This window comes from Glycine soja, chromosome 5 (genome assembly GCF_004193775.1).
Source record: "Glycine soja cultivar W05 chromosome 5, ASM419377v2, whole genome shotgun sequence".
Classification (NCBI taxonomy): Eukaryota; Viridiplantae; Streptophyta; class Magnoliopsida; order Fabales; family Fabaceae; genus Glycine; species Glycine soja.
The window spans coordinates 20,301,130-20,317,126 of record NC_041006.1 but is presented as its reverse complement, the minus strand read 5'-3'; the positions used below and the strand labels follow the sequence as shown (position 1 = coordinate 20,317,126).

Here is a 15,997-nt window from a genome sequence, read left to right as displayed (position 1 = left end):
CGTCCAATCGATGTAGAAAGACATGGCTGTTTCAATGACGTTGGCTACAATGACGCGTGAAAACCGATATAGAAACGTCATTTTAACCGATGTAGAATGCCAATTTTGTAATAGTGACATTAATACCAAAGAGAAATCATGTTCAAAATATAATAATAATTACATATTAAAATATCCACTTAGAACAGTCAGTGTGAAAGACATATTAGTTTCTGCATTTTTTTCTTCTTTTTATAATGCGACTTTAGATTTGGACACTAATCGATCCGACCATACTGTTTCTGTTTTTTAAAAAACTTACTTTAAAAATAATTTTCAAAACTTAATAGATTTTGAGTGAGAAATTAATTGCTGAATAGTATGAAATTATGATATATAATTCTCAAAACAAAAAGTGATACGTAAATCATACTTGTCTTAAATATCTAGGTCTCTTCTACTGAAATTTACCAAATCTATTTCATACAGAGGCAAGATTCTGTGGTGCTTGAGGAGGACAAAGATAGAAAACTTTATACATCTTTAAGTTAATCTCCTTTGCACAATGGACCATATAACATGAAAGAAAACAGACTTTTAACCATAATAAAATCTTCCATTATGTTTCTTCTATCTGACCAAGGTACGTTGATTGATCTTAGACACGCATTATCTTTTACTTGCATTTAGGCCAAAACAATAAATTAAAAGCAACCAATTGCCATATCTTAGTATATACTAGTACTACTCCCACCAAAGCTATAGGCAACTGGCCATAGCCCAAGAGGCACAATCCAAATATGATGTTGACTTCTAAGCAAACCAAGAGTTTGCATTGGTCCGAGTTCTTTTATCTAAGAGGGCAAATTCACTTGAAAAACAAAGCCGTATAGTTGTTGAAGCAACTTCCATCCAACTACAAGCGACTTTAAACTTGAGAGGTAGGTGTATTATCGTTGCTATCACACAACTAATTAATGTACCTAATGCTATTTTTAAAGAGTTGAGAATTAGCCAACTTTCTACTTAATTAGGCCAAACTAATTAATTGTAATATCTTAATGTCTTTATGAAAAGCATTGCAAACCCAAACTAGCCTGTGCTTCTTTGCATCAGACTAGCCTTAAGACAAATTTTTACATATTCTAATCAGAGTATTGTACCAAGCCAATGAAACCATGACGACATGTTGTATGAAAATTGAATCTGTGTCGTCAGATGCAACTAAACCATTTTCAATTTGGACTAGTCGACTGGACATATTTTTTGTTCTTATTCTTTAACTAAAAGTATATAAAAAAAAGTTGGTACTGATTATTAAAATAAAATTCAAATTTTAATTAGAAAACAATTCCAAAATCAATAAAATAAAGTAATTGATGGATGTAAATTTTGTTTTCTTGTTATCTTTATGAGTGACACATACTGTCTTTCTAACTCATTAAGGTTGGTTTACTCGTGGAATTCGGATAAGATGAAGTTTTAGATTTTACATGCTAAAAAAAAAACTTTCTCTCTCTCTCTCTGATTGATTGACATTGATTTGCCAATGTATATCCTCAATTGAAATTTGGAAATTCGAATTCACAGAAGAAATTACAATTTTCAGAGCAACAAAATGAAAAAGCAAAAGCAAAAAAGAATTATTTTTTACAGGCTCCAGCCAGAGGCAAACAAAATGTAGCAATGGAAAAAAAAAGGAAGATAAATACCCAGAGGGACAACGAAACAATTGCGACTAACGCGATTCTGAGAAGCTTGTAGGCATCTGAATGAAGAGAGGAGCAATAACTAATTATGCTGATGAAGCAGCCCCTGACCCAGAAGACGAGTGATTCTTACAATACTGCACACTATTCTCATCCATCCTTTCCAACACATAGTGCCCCAAATTCCCATTTGCCTCCAATAAATTCTCATTGCACAGAAACTCACTCCCACAAACCTTCTCCACTTCCCCAGAGAAGTCATGCAAGAAGACATGAGTCTTAGGGTTCCCACCCTTTTTGCTCCTGGCGAGAACACCAACGGTGAATATCGCTGACATTCTGCCAGGAGCATCGGGCCAGTCCCCGCGTGGCCCGTCAACCAATATGACGTCCCAGTCAACCTCGTACACATGGTTGGGGAGGTCATTGAGGCCCAGCTTGCACTCGGAGAAAAGAAGATTCTGCACCGGCTTGCACTCATTGGCTACTTGTTCTTTCGCGGAGGCTATGAGCTCCTTCATCTCGCTCCTTTTGGTGGTGTATTGAACATCATAGGCATCAATTTCTGGGTGCAGTTCTTCGTAATACGCGGCGTAGTAGCGGTTTTCGTCGATGAAAACCGTTCTTCCGTTGTGGTTGAGGGCTTTCCAGAGAAGGGTTTCGGGTGTGAGGCCGAAGATGAGAAAGTTGCATGGGGAGGAGCATTTTCGAAGCACATCGGAGATGGGTTTGAGGTCTGAGTGTGGCATGTGGAAGGTGTCATTGGATTTTGATGCATAGTGGAGGAGAGTGTTGATCACTGTGGCTGGCAAAGGAGCACTTCCAAAACCAGAAACTGGAGCATTATTTGAAGAGGGAGTCACAGAAGAAGTTGCAGTGGTGATGAAGGTGGATTCTCTTGTGGAAATGAGGGTAACAAGAAAAGCGAGGGTGAGGATTGATACCAATGCTAGAAGCCACAAGCGATTGGAGCTTCCTTGTTTTTGGATATAAGGATGGAGGAGGATCAGTTTCGTGTTGGTGTTTGTGTTCTTCATGATGGTTTAGATTTTAGAAATTAGAATCTCTCTCCTTTTTTGGTTCGGAAGAGAAAGAGATTCTGTGTTCTGAGAGAGAATTGGGAGAGAAGGTTTGGTTTTAAACAAGTGTTGGAATAGCACAAGAGAGTTAATGCAATGTGTGGGTAGGGGGGAAAAAGTTGAGGGTGACCTTAGTACCTTACATTATACATTGACCCTCCTACAAGGCTCTAAGACTAGAACTGAAACTAACGTTAATAATAAGAGTGAATTAGTTTTTATTTTTTTTACTTAGGTTAGAGACCATGTATGTCTCTCAACCCAACCGACATTAACTAGATGGTGGGAGTCAAATCCGGCGGTGAAAATTTTTGTTAAATAGATGGTTCTCTCACATGTGAACACAGCGAGACATTACATTATTGTGTTAATTTTTGGCTTCGAGAGCGATTTAGTTTAATTTGTTATATTTGATCTTGCACTCTTGCTTGGTGTGGTTGGTATTTCTTGCATTAATTGATTAAATTCCTAATAGAGATTTGTTTTGTTTATGAAGGAGGATTTTCATGTTGAACCAAAACGGGGTTATTGAGAAGGGTACACTGCGTTGGAGTTGTTGGAGCTGAGAATGAGAGAAGGTAGAGAGCCTTAGCGACCCAGTAACTAATTACAAGCCAGAGGTCGCTTTTCCTTGTTGATTTAAGATTTTGTTCCTACGTAACCACCCTTTAGAATATTGGTTATTTCTTAGAAAAATAGCTACCCTTGAATAAGACAATGTACCTGCAACAATTCGCGCGCGTGAAAAACATTTGATTATCGAGTTTGTAGTTAGTAGTAGGGAATATAATATACTAACACGTTGAGATGATCTCAATTTTCAAAGTATAAGGCATCAGGCGGTTTCTTTCTATGCAGAAGCAATGAATAAGCATATTTGTTTTCAGCCTAGTAGTTACCTCATGAGTCAAAATATAAGTGTCAATACCATAGTGAACACGTTAACGTGTACTATCACTCGGGAATTATTTAGTTAAGTAGTTATTCCTGATTTCATATAACTAATTATTTTATAGGCTTATAGCTATTAATGCGAGATTTTCTTTTATATTTATGTATAGATAGATATTATTATAGCCATTCGATAAGTCCTTTCAACTATTATCTTTTTGTAGAATTTTAATAGCCTTTAAAAGAATCAAATCGTTTACTATTGCAACGAACTTTTGTTGGTGATTTGAGAATGAATGACAATAAATCAAAACATATAATTACTTTCTTGAATAATATATGAATAATATATAATATTGTGTCACACCATGAAATAACTTTTGATAAGTGTATAAATAAATTTAGTAGTGCAGCAAGGCATGCCAAAACTTTAAATGGAAAACCAAGACCCGAGATTGACAAGTGCTTAACTTTAGGCATGATAACGGGGGCAGTCGGGGGTGGTTTGCTTACCCTGACCTTGCCCCCGAATCTTAAAACCTTTCCCCGCCCCCTCCCAAAAACCGACGGGTCAAAAAATTGCCCCCTGTCTCCGCCCCCACCCACCCCCGAAAATTCATTAAAAATAAAGGGGAAATTTAATTATCCAACAGAGAAGGATATAAGAATTGCATAAACAAATTAATCCACGGAGAGGAGCTAGACTTCACAATCATGAAAAAAATCTATATATATAAAGGGTATTTTTGTAATTTAATAGGTGCGGGGTGGGGGCGGATATCAGCATTACCAAAACTGCTCCTACCCCCAAATTTAAAATGCGGCAAAAATCGGAACCCGAACCTAAGCCCGGTCAACTCGATTTTTCCCTATCAAAATCAGGGTAGGTTTGGGGGGATGTCCACGGGTGTGGGGCCCATTGCCATGCCTACTTAACTTTTAGGGTGCAAAAGATCCAACAAGTGAATGAGCTCTATTTGACTCATTCTCTACCCCTCAACAGAAAAAGAAAAAACTTGAGTCCCCTTGTTATATATTATCTTTGTTCCTATATATAATAAGACCATTTTTACTTCATTGATTGTTCCTTTTATAGTGCATTAGTTATTGTTATCCTATAATACTTGTCCTACTCAAATTTAGTAAGCCTCCGTACTCAATGGTCAGCCGAGTAGTCTACTTGGTATTCAAAGAACTTGGCGAATATAATTGAGGTAAGAGGAAAACTTTATCTTCTACCAAAAAGATAAAGATATCTCCTAAAATTGGAAGTTATCTACTATTAGATGAAAGATAATATAATATATTTCCCTAATTATGCTATCAAATAAGGGAGATTAAGATGAAGGATCCAATTCTCACCTCTATAAAAGGGGTTATCACGCTCCAAGTAAACTAACTTTAATCCAACCTATATTCTGATACCTCCTCCTACCACTATGTCGTTAACTTAAGAGACAAAGTATCTTTGTAGGTAAATCCCAACACCGCTCTTGGAGGAACTCATTGAGAAACCATCATTGTAAGGAGGTTCTTCCAAATCTGGTAAGAACAATACCTTTAATTAATTACAGTTGTAGAAGCAAAGTTTCATGGTGAATCAAAAGTGATTCAAAGGTGTTTTGATGATAACAATGATGATAACAAAAGATGATGACAAAGGTGATGACAAAAAGCTCAAAGATCAATCAAAAATCAATCAAAGAATAACTCAAGTAAATCAAGAACAATTCAAGAGTTCAAGTTGAGAATCAAGAAGAATTCAAGACTCAAGAAGAAAGTTTAGAGTCAAGAATCAAGATTCAAGGTTCAAGATCTCAAGAATCAAGATCAAGATTCAATACTCAAGATTCAAGAATCAAGAGAAGGCTTAATCAAGATAAGTATGAAAAGTTTTTCTCAAAAACTGAGTAGCACATGATTTTTTTCAAAACATGTTTACCAAAGAGTTTTTACTCTCTGGTAATCGATTACCAATAGCAAAATTGTTTTGAAAAAGTTTTCAAGTTGAATTTACAACGTTCCAATTAATTTCAAAATGTTGTAATCGATTACAATATTTTGGTAATCGATTACCAGTGCCTTTGAACGTTGAAATTCAAATTCAAATGTGAAGAGTCACATCCTTTCACATAAAAGCTTTGTGTAATCGATTACACTTATTTGGAAATCGATTACCAGTGATTGTTTCTGAATAAATCAAAAGATGTAACTCTTCAAAAGGTTTTTGAATTTTTCAAATTGGTTTTAAGTTTTTCTAAAAGTTATAACTCTTCTAAATGGTCTTCTTGACCAGACATGAAGAGTCTATAAAAACAAGTCTTTGTTATACACTTATTCATTTCATTCAATATTTTTACATTCATTCAATCAATCATTTACAAGCCTTGAATCTCTTTGAACTTCTTCTTCTTCTTTGTACCAAAAGCTTTCTGAAGTTTTCTGGTTTTCTAAACCTTGAAAACTTGTGTTATTCATCCTCTTCATTCTCTTCTCCCTTTGCCAAAAAGAATTCGTCAAGGACTAACCACCTAAATTCTTTTTGTGTCTCTCTTCTCCCTTTTCCAAAAGAACAAAGGACTAACCGCCTGAATTCTTTTGTGTCTCCCTTCTCCCCTTGTTAAAGAATTCAAAACGACACAGTCTGAGAATTCTTTTGATTCTTCCCATTCCCTTATACAAAAGTGTTCAAAGGACTAACCGCCTGAGAATTCATTTGTATCCCCATTCACAAAGTATCAAAGGTTTAACCGCCTGAGATCTTTGTCTTAATACATTGGAGGGTACACCCTTTGTGGTACAAGTAGAGGGTACATCTACTTGGGTTTGACTGAGAACAAGAGAGGGTACATCTCTTGTGGATCATTTCAAGTGGAGGGTACATCCACTAGGTTCAAAGAGAACAAGGGAGGGTACATCCCTTGTGGATCTTTGCTTGTAAAGGGATTTTTACAAGGTTGAAAGAAATCTCAAGGACCTCAGGTCGCTTGGGGACTGGATCTTGGCGCGGGTTGTTGCCGAACCAGTATAAAAACTCTTGTGTGTTTGTTTCATTCTTCCCTACTCTTTTACTTTTCGTTGTGCATTTCATTTCCGCTTTTACTTTATGTTAAGTTTCTCTTCTACTCCTCATTCTCTTAACAATTTAGTAAAAACCTTAGAAGAGTAATTTTTAATTAGTAAAGGTTTAGGAATAATTAATTCAACCACCCCTTCTTAATTATTTTGAGGCCACTCAATCCAACAAGTGGTATTAGAGCAGGTTTCTTGTAGAAAGTCTAACCACTTCAAGATAAATGGCCTCCTCAAATCCCTTGTTTCCTGAAGGAAATTCCATTCACAGACCACCCATTTTCAATGGTGAGGGTTACCATTATTGGAAAACCCGCATGCAGATATTCATTGAAGCCATAGATCTAAATATTTGGGAAGCAATAGAATTAGGACCACATATACCCATTATAGTAGATGTAAGCACAAGCACTACAACCTAAAAACCTAGAGATCAGTGGACAGAAGAAGATAGGAGAAAAATCCAGTACGATCTCAAAGCCAAAAACATCATCACTTCAACCCTAGGGATAGATGAGTACTTTAGAGTGTCAAATTGTACTAATGCCAAGGATATGTGGGATACTTTCCAGTTAACCCATGAAGGAACCACAAGTGTAAAAAGATCTAGAATAAATACCCTTACCCATGTGTCGCAACCTACCCTTCGGCGGGAGGGCGACGCGTGACTCACGGGTGCGTGTTCCAAGAAAGGAATACGCGCGGAGTCGCCACCAACGTTTATTTGAGGAAAACGTCGGAAAAACCGGAAAAGACGTGGTCTACGAATTTTAGGTGAAAGGTTCAGGAGTTGTATTTACGTACGGGGAATGTATTAGCACCCCACACGTCTGTCACAAAGGACGGCAGCCTTTAATCGAGTGTGCAAAATATGACTTCAAATTGTTTTATTTTCCCTTTTTTACATTTTTATGTCTTTTATGCCTTTTTGTATTTTTTATCTTTTTGTGGTCGACAAGGGTGTTTCCCTTGCTCCTACGTATTCCTCAATTGTGATAAGGAAATCAGACCTACGTAGTTCTTTGAAAAGGGGCAAATCAAGTGATTCTTTTTACTTGGAAGGGGGTCATTTAAGGCGTTGGACCTTAAAATGATCCATTTTACTTGGTGAGAAAGTTAAGGCGTTAGACCTCTAACCATCTCACGAGGTCGACAAAAGCGGGGCTTTTGCTCCTACGTATCCTCCATCGAAGAGGAAATCAGACCTACGTAGTTCTCGCAAAAGGCAGTAAAGTGATGTGTTGATTTTATGCTTTTGAACGGTCCATGTTAACCGATAAAAGCAAAGAGGACCGTTTAAGGCGTTGGACCTTAAAACAGTTTTTTATTTTTATTTTTGCGGATAAAACTTGATTTGCGAGTTGATTTTAGCTTTAGTTTCACTTTGGTTATTAGTCAATTCATTCAAGGAAACTTCCAAAGAAAAACGTCCGATTGATTTTTTTGATTATTTTATTCGAAGATATTTTGATTATTTTATTATTATTTTTCAGGATATTTTGATTATTTTATTATTATTTTGCCTCTTTTTGGTTTAACCGTGGTTACAACGTGAATGATCGGTTAGATTTTGTTTTAACAGTGATTAAACGAGATTACAACACAAATGATCGGTTGAAATTCATTTTATCATTTATTAGGTGAGAAAACAGCTTAAATAAACGGTTAAAGCACGTTAAAAACGAAATAAAAGAAAATTGAAAGTAAACGAAATTAAAGTGAAAGTACACAAAACAAGAAATGAATTGAAAGTCTCGGATTCGAAAACTTACCCGTTGAAGAACAAAGAACGGATGAAGAACAGTGAAGAACGACGAAGAACGATGAAGAATTTCCACGGAATCGCTTACGGAAGCGTTACGGAAGCACTTCGACTCGATTTTTCTTCACGAAAACGTGTTTTTTGCCCAAAATAGCCGAAATGCATAGCCAAGGGGTCTTGAACATTTTGAAACAGCTCCCCCCTCCCTTATTTATAGGAAAAAAAGGAGGTGCTTGCCGCCCAGAGACTTAATGAAGAAGATTTCTAAGTGCACCAAAATTACTAAGTTTACCCCCCTTTTCGTATTTTACGGAAAAGTTACGGAAGCCTTACAGAAGTGTTTCGGATTTGATTTTCATCTTTTTTCTCTTCCCTTTCACCAATGTTAAGTGGAATATGCTTACCCAAGGTTTTTGGAAAGTTTACGGAAGCATTACGGAAGCCACGGAAGCCCCGGAAACCAATTTTCAAAAATGTGGAGGAGCTTGCCGCCCAGTTGCTTCCTCCTTAAGCAACCCAACTTCCAAAATGTTCCGGGCCTAGACTCAAATTGCTATTTACACCCCCTATCTTGATAAGTTCACCCCCACCTTCTTTCGTTATTTACGAAAAAGTTACGGAAGCACATATGACTTAACTTTCATCTTGTTTTCTCTTCCCTTTCACCAATGTTAAGTGGAATATGCTTACCCAAGGTTTTCAGAAAATTTACGGAAGCATTACGGAAGCCACGGAAGCCCCGAAAACCATTTTTCAAAAACATGGAGGAGCTTGCTGCCCAGTTGCTTCCTCCTTAAGCAACCCAACTTCCAAAATTTTCTGGAGGGGCCTTGATTTGAATTGCTATTTACACCCTAACTTGATAAGTTCACCCCCCTTCTTTGCTGATTCTTTTTCCGTAACGTTAGGGAACCTTACGGATTACGTAACGATACTTGTTTTCTTTCTGTAATGTCACGAAACTTTACGGATTATGCAACCACCCCCTCTTCGGCTTCTAGAATGTTACGGAACTTTACGGATTGCGCAATAATGTTTCCTTTCGACTCCCGACATGTCGCGGAACTTCACGGATTGCTTAACGATGGGTGTCAAGTTCCTCGAAGCGGTCAAGCGAAGGTTGCGTGCCATCAAACAATGGTCCCCGGATGAAATTAGGGTATGACAGTTGCCCCTCTTTACTTGTCTTTTATTGGAGATAAAAGGGAAGTAAAGATAAGACACTAATTTCGATCCTCTCGGTTGACGAAAGTCGTGGGTGACCATAAGATATCTCCGCATGCAACTGACTCGCTGTCCCTGGATGACAAAGGCGCAGAATTCGTCTATGCGTGTTTACCACCCAACTTGCTGCTCTTGAATGATAAAGGTAAAAATGCGAGACCAACTGGTTCTCGCATGTCATCGGGCCCGCCGCCTCTTGATGACAAAAGATGCAGAAGACGACGTTAGTCTCTGCGTGCTATCATGCTTTGAGTCTTAGAGATAGCAAAAAAAAAGTTTAAAACGGATAACCACTCGGGTATCTCCGCATGTCACGTGACTCCAGTGTCAGTATGACAGAAATTGTCTGTGCGGAAGATGACATATATCTCCGCGTGTCAACGGGCTTGTTGGCCGCGATTGACAAAGGTTGCAGAAGATGACGTTAGTCTCTGCGTGCTATCATGCTTTGATTCTTAGAGATAGCAAAAGAAAGTTTAAATGGATAACCACTCGGGTATCTTCGCATGTCACGTGACTCGAGTGTCAGTATGACAGAAATTGTCTGCGCGGAAGATGACATAAATCTCCGCGTGTCAACGGGCTTGTTGGCCGCGATTGACAAAGGGTGCAGAAGACGACGTTAGTCTCTGCGTGCTATCATGCTTTGAGTCTTAAAGATAGCAAAAGAAAGTTTAAACGGATAACCACTCGGGTATCTCTGCATGTCACGTGACTCCAGTGTCAGTATGACAGAAATTGTCTGCGCGGAAGATGACGTAAATCTCTGCGTGTCAACGGGCTTGTTGGTCGCGATTGACAAAGGGTGCAGAAGACGACGTTAGTCTCTGCGTGCTATCATTCTTTGAGTCTTAGAGATATCAAAAGAAAGTTTAAACGGATAACCACTCGGGTATCTCCGCATGTCACGTGACTCCAGTGTCAGTATGACAGAAATTGTGGGGCGACCAACAAAAGCGAGGCTCTTGCTCCTACGTATCCTCAATGAGGAACTCAGACCTACGTAGTTCTGGATAACTTGTGAGACTAAAAATAGTCTCGGTGTTTTCTTCACTAAAATGCGAACAAGCTTTAGTAAAGAGAGAAAACTTCCAATTAATCAGAGCAACATATGCTTTTCGGATGAAAAACAATGTGTGTACCGGGGAAGGGGAGTATGCTGATGAAATCTTCTCATAACCACAAATGAGATTTTGGATGTTAGCATTTCGTTTCTAAATGACCACTTAGAGGAAACATTGGGTTCAACAAAAATAGAAGAAAATCACTCAAAGTGTATTAATCTCACAGAGGTAAGTGTTTCGTCCTAATTCCGAACCATAGATATGCCATGACTTGATCTTGTAAATCATTTCCTATCAAATCAAAGATTACATGCGTGATCATGGATCAGTAGGACTTTTTCTTGGGAATGGTGTTTTTTTGTGGGAATTTTGGCTTTGAATGTTTTTGGCTTTTTCCTTTTCTGTTTTTGCTTAGAGTGAGGCGAACAAGTCACCGACGCACAGGATTTTGGTTGGCAATCAAAGGAAGAGGACCACTTCAGGTCGTGGTTTCCCCTTTTTTTTTGTTTACTTGGTAGTAACTCTGTATTTGTTCAGATGTTGTCTGGTCCAAAAGACCTTTCTGCATATTTCTTTTGTTCTCTTTCGATTCTTGATTGGGGATTTTCTTTCCTTTCTTTTTTTTTTGCTTTCTCTCAATCTTTGATTGGGAATTTTCTCTTTTTGCTTTCTTCCGATTCTTTGATCGAGAACTTTCTTTTCTTCTTTTCTCTTCTTTTCCTTTTTTGTTTTCTTTTGAGGGAAATGTTTATGGTGAGTTGGGATTTTGGCTCAAGGCTTGCAGAACGGCTCAACATGATATATGTCAGGGTTTGGTTTGGTTCAGGGATAAAAGGGGATGTCCCACATTATTTCCATGACACAAATGCAACAATGATGATTTGGAAATTTTATGCAAAACTAGTCATGCATGCACCTATGTGGACACTCAAGTGTCGAAAATTTTTTTTGGTCATGTGATGCTAGGGCTCATAATTCATTTTCTCTATTTTAGTCAACCCAGTATTTCCAAAAATATGTTCTTTTATCAATTTGTGTATTCATTCGAGTCTATCTTGGGTGTTCAGAAAAACTTTCACAGCATTTACCCTTCAACTGTGTACACACATTTTTCAAAAACTGGTTATGATCAGTGAATTCTTTCAAAGAAAAGTTGGAAATTATCTCTTTTCACGAGCATGTTGTTTTTTAGCTAGACAACTTTTTATTTTCATTTTCTTTTTTTCTTTTTAATCATTTGTTTATTTCTTTTTCTTGTTTGTTTTTGTTTTTTTCCTTTTCATGAGGTATTTTGCTACCTAAACATACATATATATATATTTTGTGACGTATTTTTTTGTTTACATACATGCATATCCAAGGTATCTTTCTACCTAAACATACATATATATATATATATATATATATATATATATATATATATATATATATATATATATATATATATATATATATATATATATATTGTGAAGTATTTTTTTGTTTACATACATGCATATCTAAGGTATTTTCACTACCTAAACATACATATATATATTTTGTGAGGTATGACTACCTTCCGAGCTTGTGCTTGTTTTATTTAAATTCCTAGGATCATGAGCAACTAGGTGTGTCCTACTATGACTTGAGAAACAAAGGTGATCAAATAACAAGCAGAGATTTAAAAGGTACTAGGTTGTCTCCTAGTAGCGCTTCTTTAACGTCTTGAGCTGGATGCATGATGACTTGTCGGTCACGGACCTAGTACTTTGCTTACCTTTGGCTTTGGACTTGGTCGCCTATTGGTCGGCCATGTGTCATAGGCAATACTCTAACCTTTTTGTGGATGAGCTGAGGGGCTCTGGAGGTGGCGGCGGTGCATTTGTTGCCTGTTGCCGGCCATCCCCAGGCTGTTATGGTGTCTCGCCCTCTGCCTGTCTGGGGGTGCAATACTTCTTGATGAAAACTCGGTTAGCAGGAGGCCTGATGACCTTGCTAGGGATGACGGGCACTCCATAGAACTGACAGAGGCCCGTAATCAGAGCTGGAAATCCCAGGACCCTGTTGGACTTCTTTGGGTCCATTGGGTGTCCTGCGGGCGTGATCCCTGCAAACAATAGGTGACATTAGAAATCAGTTGAGCAAAGTGCATACTTACCTATGTCACGATGGCATGATCTTGCTGGGGGGAACGGGCACCTTGTAGGTCGGATAGAGGCCCGTAATCAGAGCTGGAAACCCTAGGGCCCTGTTGGACTTCTCTGGGTCCATTGGGTGTCTTGTGGGTGGCATACCTTGATTGGTTTCTGCCTTCAGCTTAGTCCCGGCATCTGACCACGACCTAAGATGATTCTGCCCCTGTTATCACAAAACATGCATGCGTATGTGTATGTATGAATGTTTTCAAATGCAACGAGCCGGTTAGGTTCAGTTTTAATTAAGCGCTTTGGGGCATCCCGTGGACAGAGCGAAAGGGCTCAGGCTATCATAGACTGCACATGGTTTAAAGCACAAAGTGAGGGCTGAAGCCTCAAACTCATGTTCTCTTCTTTTTAGAAGACCGTGACGAGAAAATTACAGCAGACAGGAATCCCTGGGGGAAACCAAGAAGAACACACAAAAATATAAGAATATGCAGCTACATCCTTAATTGCCCCAAATTCTAAGCATAGTATCGCTTGACAACATCAAAGTTCACGGGTGAAGGTAGCTCCTCGCCATCCATGTTGGTAAGCACCAGGGCCCCTCCGGAAAAAGTCCTTTTCACAATGAAAGGCCTCTCGTAGTTCGAGGCCCACTTCCCTTGATTATCTTTAACTGCGTGGGACATCTTTTTCAGGACAAGGTCCCCCTGATTGAACTTGCGCAGGCGTACCTTCTTGTCGAACGCGTTCTTTATCCTTTGTTGATACTGGCGCCCATGGCTCACGGCTGTCAAACGCTTACCTTCAATAAGGTTGAGTTGGTCGTAGCATGTTTGAGCCCACTCTGATTCTTCTAGGCCCAATTCCGCTAGTATCTTCTGGGAAGGGACCTCTACCTCAAATGGGAGCACCGCTTCCATCCCATAAACCAAGGAATACGGCGTTGCCCCAGTAGAAGTTCGTACCGAGGTTTGATATCCATGCAGGGCAAAAGGGAACATCTCATGCCAATCTTTGTATGACACTGTCATCTTCTGAATAATCTTCTAAATATTTTTATTTGCAGCCTCCACAACCCCATTCATCTTTGGCCGATAGGGGGTGGAGTTATGATGCTGGATCTTGAAATCCCCGCACATTTCTTGCATCATTTTGTTATTAAGATTGGTGCCATTGTCAGTAATGATCTTCCTAGGGAGTCCGTATCAACAAATAAGTTCCTTCTTTATGAATCTGACCACCACACTCTTCATGACATTGGTATAAGAAGCCGCTTCTACCCATTTGGTGAAATAATCTATCGCCACGAGAATGAAGCGATGATCGTTCGAAGCTTTGGGTTCGATGGCCCCAATGACATCTATCCCCCACATGGAAAAAGGCCAAGGGGCAGACATGACATTCAGAGGATGTGGCGGAACATTGACATTGTCCGCGTACGCTTGACATTTTTGGCATTTCCTTACATGGGCGCATCAATCACTTTCCATGGTGAGCCAGTAATAACCTGCTCTCAGGATCTTTCTGGCCATTGGCGTGTGTTCCAAACGAGCCCTCGTGGACTTCCTCGATCATGTGGTTCGCCTCTTTGGCATCCACGCATCGTAGGAGAGTCAAGTCATGGTTTCTTTTATATAGTATGCTCCCACTCATGAAGAAATCGGCCGTTAATCTCCTCAACGTCCTTTTATCATTGTCGGAAGCCTCTGGTGGGTACTCTTTGCTTTCAACATATCGCTTGATATCGGAATACCAAGGCTTACCGTCCCGTTCCTCTTCCACCTGACAACAATGTGCGGGTTTGCCATGACACCCGAACTCAATGTATGGTAGATCCCCGTGCGGTGTTAGTTGGAACATGGACGCCAAAGTAGCAGGCGCATCCACCATTTGATTTTCCTCCCGGGGAACGTGATGGAAGGAGATCTCATCAAAGGAATCAGCCAACTCCTTGATATAGGCTTTGTAGGGTATCAGCTTGGGGTCTCTAGTTTCCCATTCCCCTCTCAGCTGGTGAATCACCAGTGCTGAGTCCCCGTACACTTTAAGCAGTTTGACATCAGAGTCAATTGCCGCCTGGACGGCCAGGACACACGCTTCATACTCAGCCATATTGTTGGTGCAGTCAAACCCCAGCCTGGCTGTGAAAGGTATACATTGATTGTCTAGAGAGACCAATATTGCTCCAATGCCATGGCCTAGAACGTTTGACGCTCCATCAAACCATACAGTCCATTTGTCCCGGTCCTCGTCTAGTTTTTCCTCAAACAAGGCCATGATGTCCTCATCCGGGAATTCAGGATGCATGGGCTGATAGTTGTTAAGAGGCTGCTGAGCCAAATAATCTGCTAAGGTGCTCCCTGACGTAAACTATATCAAACTCGGATAGCAAGACCTGCCACCGGGCGATCCGTCCTGTGAGAGCTGGCTTTTCAAAGATGTACTTAACCGGGTCCATTTTGGATATCAACCAGGTGGTATGGCTCAGCATGTATTGTCTTAGACGATGGGATGCCCAGACTAAAGCACAACACGTTCTTTCAAGCAAGGAGTAATTTATTTCACAGGCCGTGAACTTCTTACTCAAGTAGTAGACAACGCGCTCTTTCTTCCTGGACTCGTCATGTTGCCCCAGCATACATCCCATCGACTCGTCCAAAATCGTCATATACAAAATGAGAGGCCTTCCGGGTACCGGTGGCATAAGCACAGGAGGGTTCATGAGACACTGTTTGATCCTTCCAAACGCCTCTTGACAATCCTCGTTCCAGCGGACGGTTTGGTTTTTGCATAAGAGTTTGAACAATGGCTCACAAATAGCGGTGAGCTGTGATATGAACCTGGCAATATAATTCAAACATCCTAGGAAACCTCAAACCTGTCTCTCGGTATGGGGTTCCGGCATCTCAAGGATGGCCTTCACCTTTTCGGGGTCCACCTCTATCCCTTTCTGGCTTACGATGAAACCTAGCAATTTCCCTGATTTGACCCCGAAGGTACACTTAGCGGGGTTTAACCTCAATTGATACCTCCTAAGCCTTTCGAACAACTTCCGCAGGTCGACAAGGTGTTCCTCCTCGATCCTAGATTTGGC

The 15,997-nt window shown here is 39.7% G+C and overlaps 1 protein-coding gene across 1 annotated transcript; it reads right to left on the bottom strand.

The window, feature by feature from the left end:
- Nucleotides 1–1,517: 1,517 nt before the first annotated feature.
- On the bottom strand, nt 1,518–2,922 carry LOC114412395 (protein IRX15-LIKE-like). The gene has a single exon (XM_028376273.1). The coding sequence runs from the start codon at nt 2,723–2,725 to the stop codon at nt 1,775–1,777; it is 951 nt and encodes a 316-aa protein (XP_028232074.1). The 5' UTR covers nt 2,726–2,922; the 3' UTR covers nt 1,518–1,774.
- Nucleotides 2,923–15,997: the final 13,075 nt, after the last annotated feature.

What these genes read in the sequence shown, in the direction of transcription:
- LOC114412395 (XM_028376273.1), bottom strand. Translation starts at nt 2,725, where the DNA reads ATGAAGAACACAAACACCAACACGAAACTGATCCTCCTCCATCCTTAT.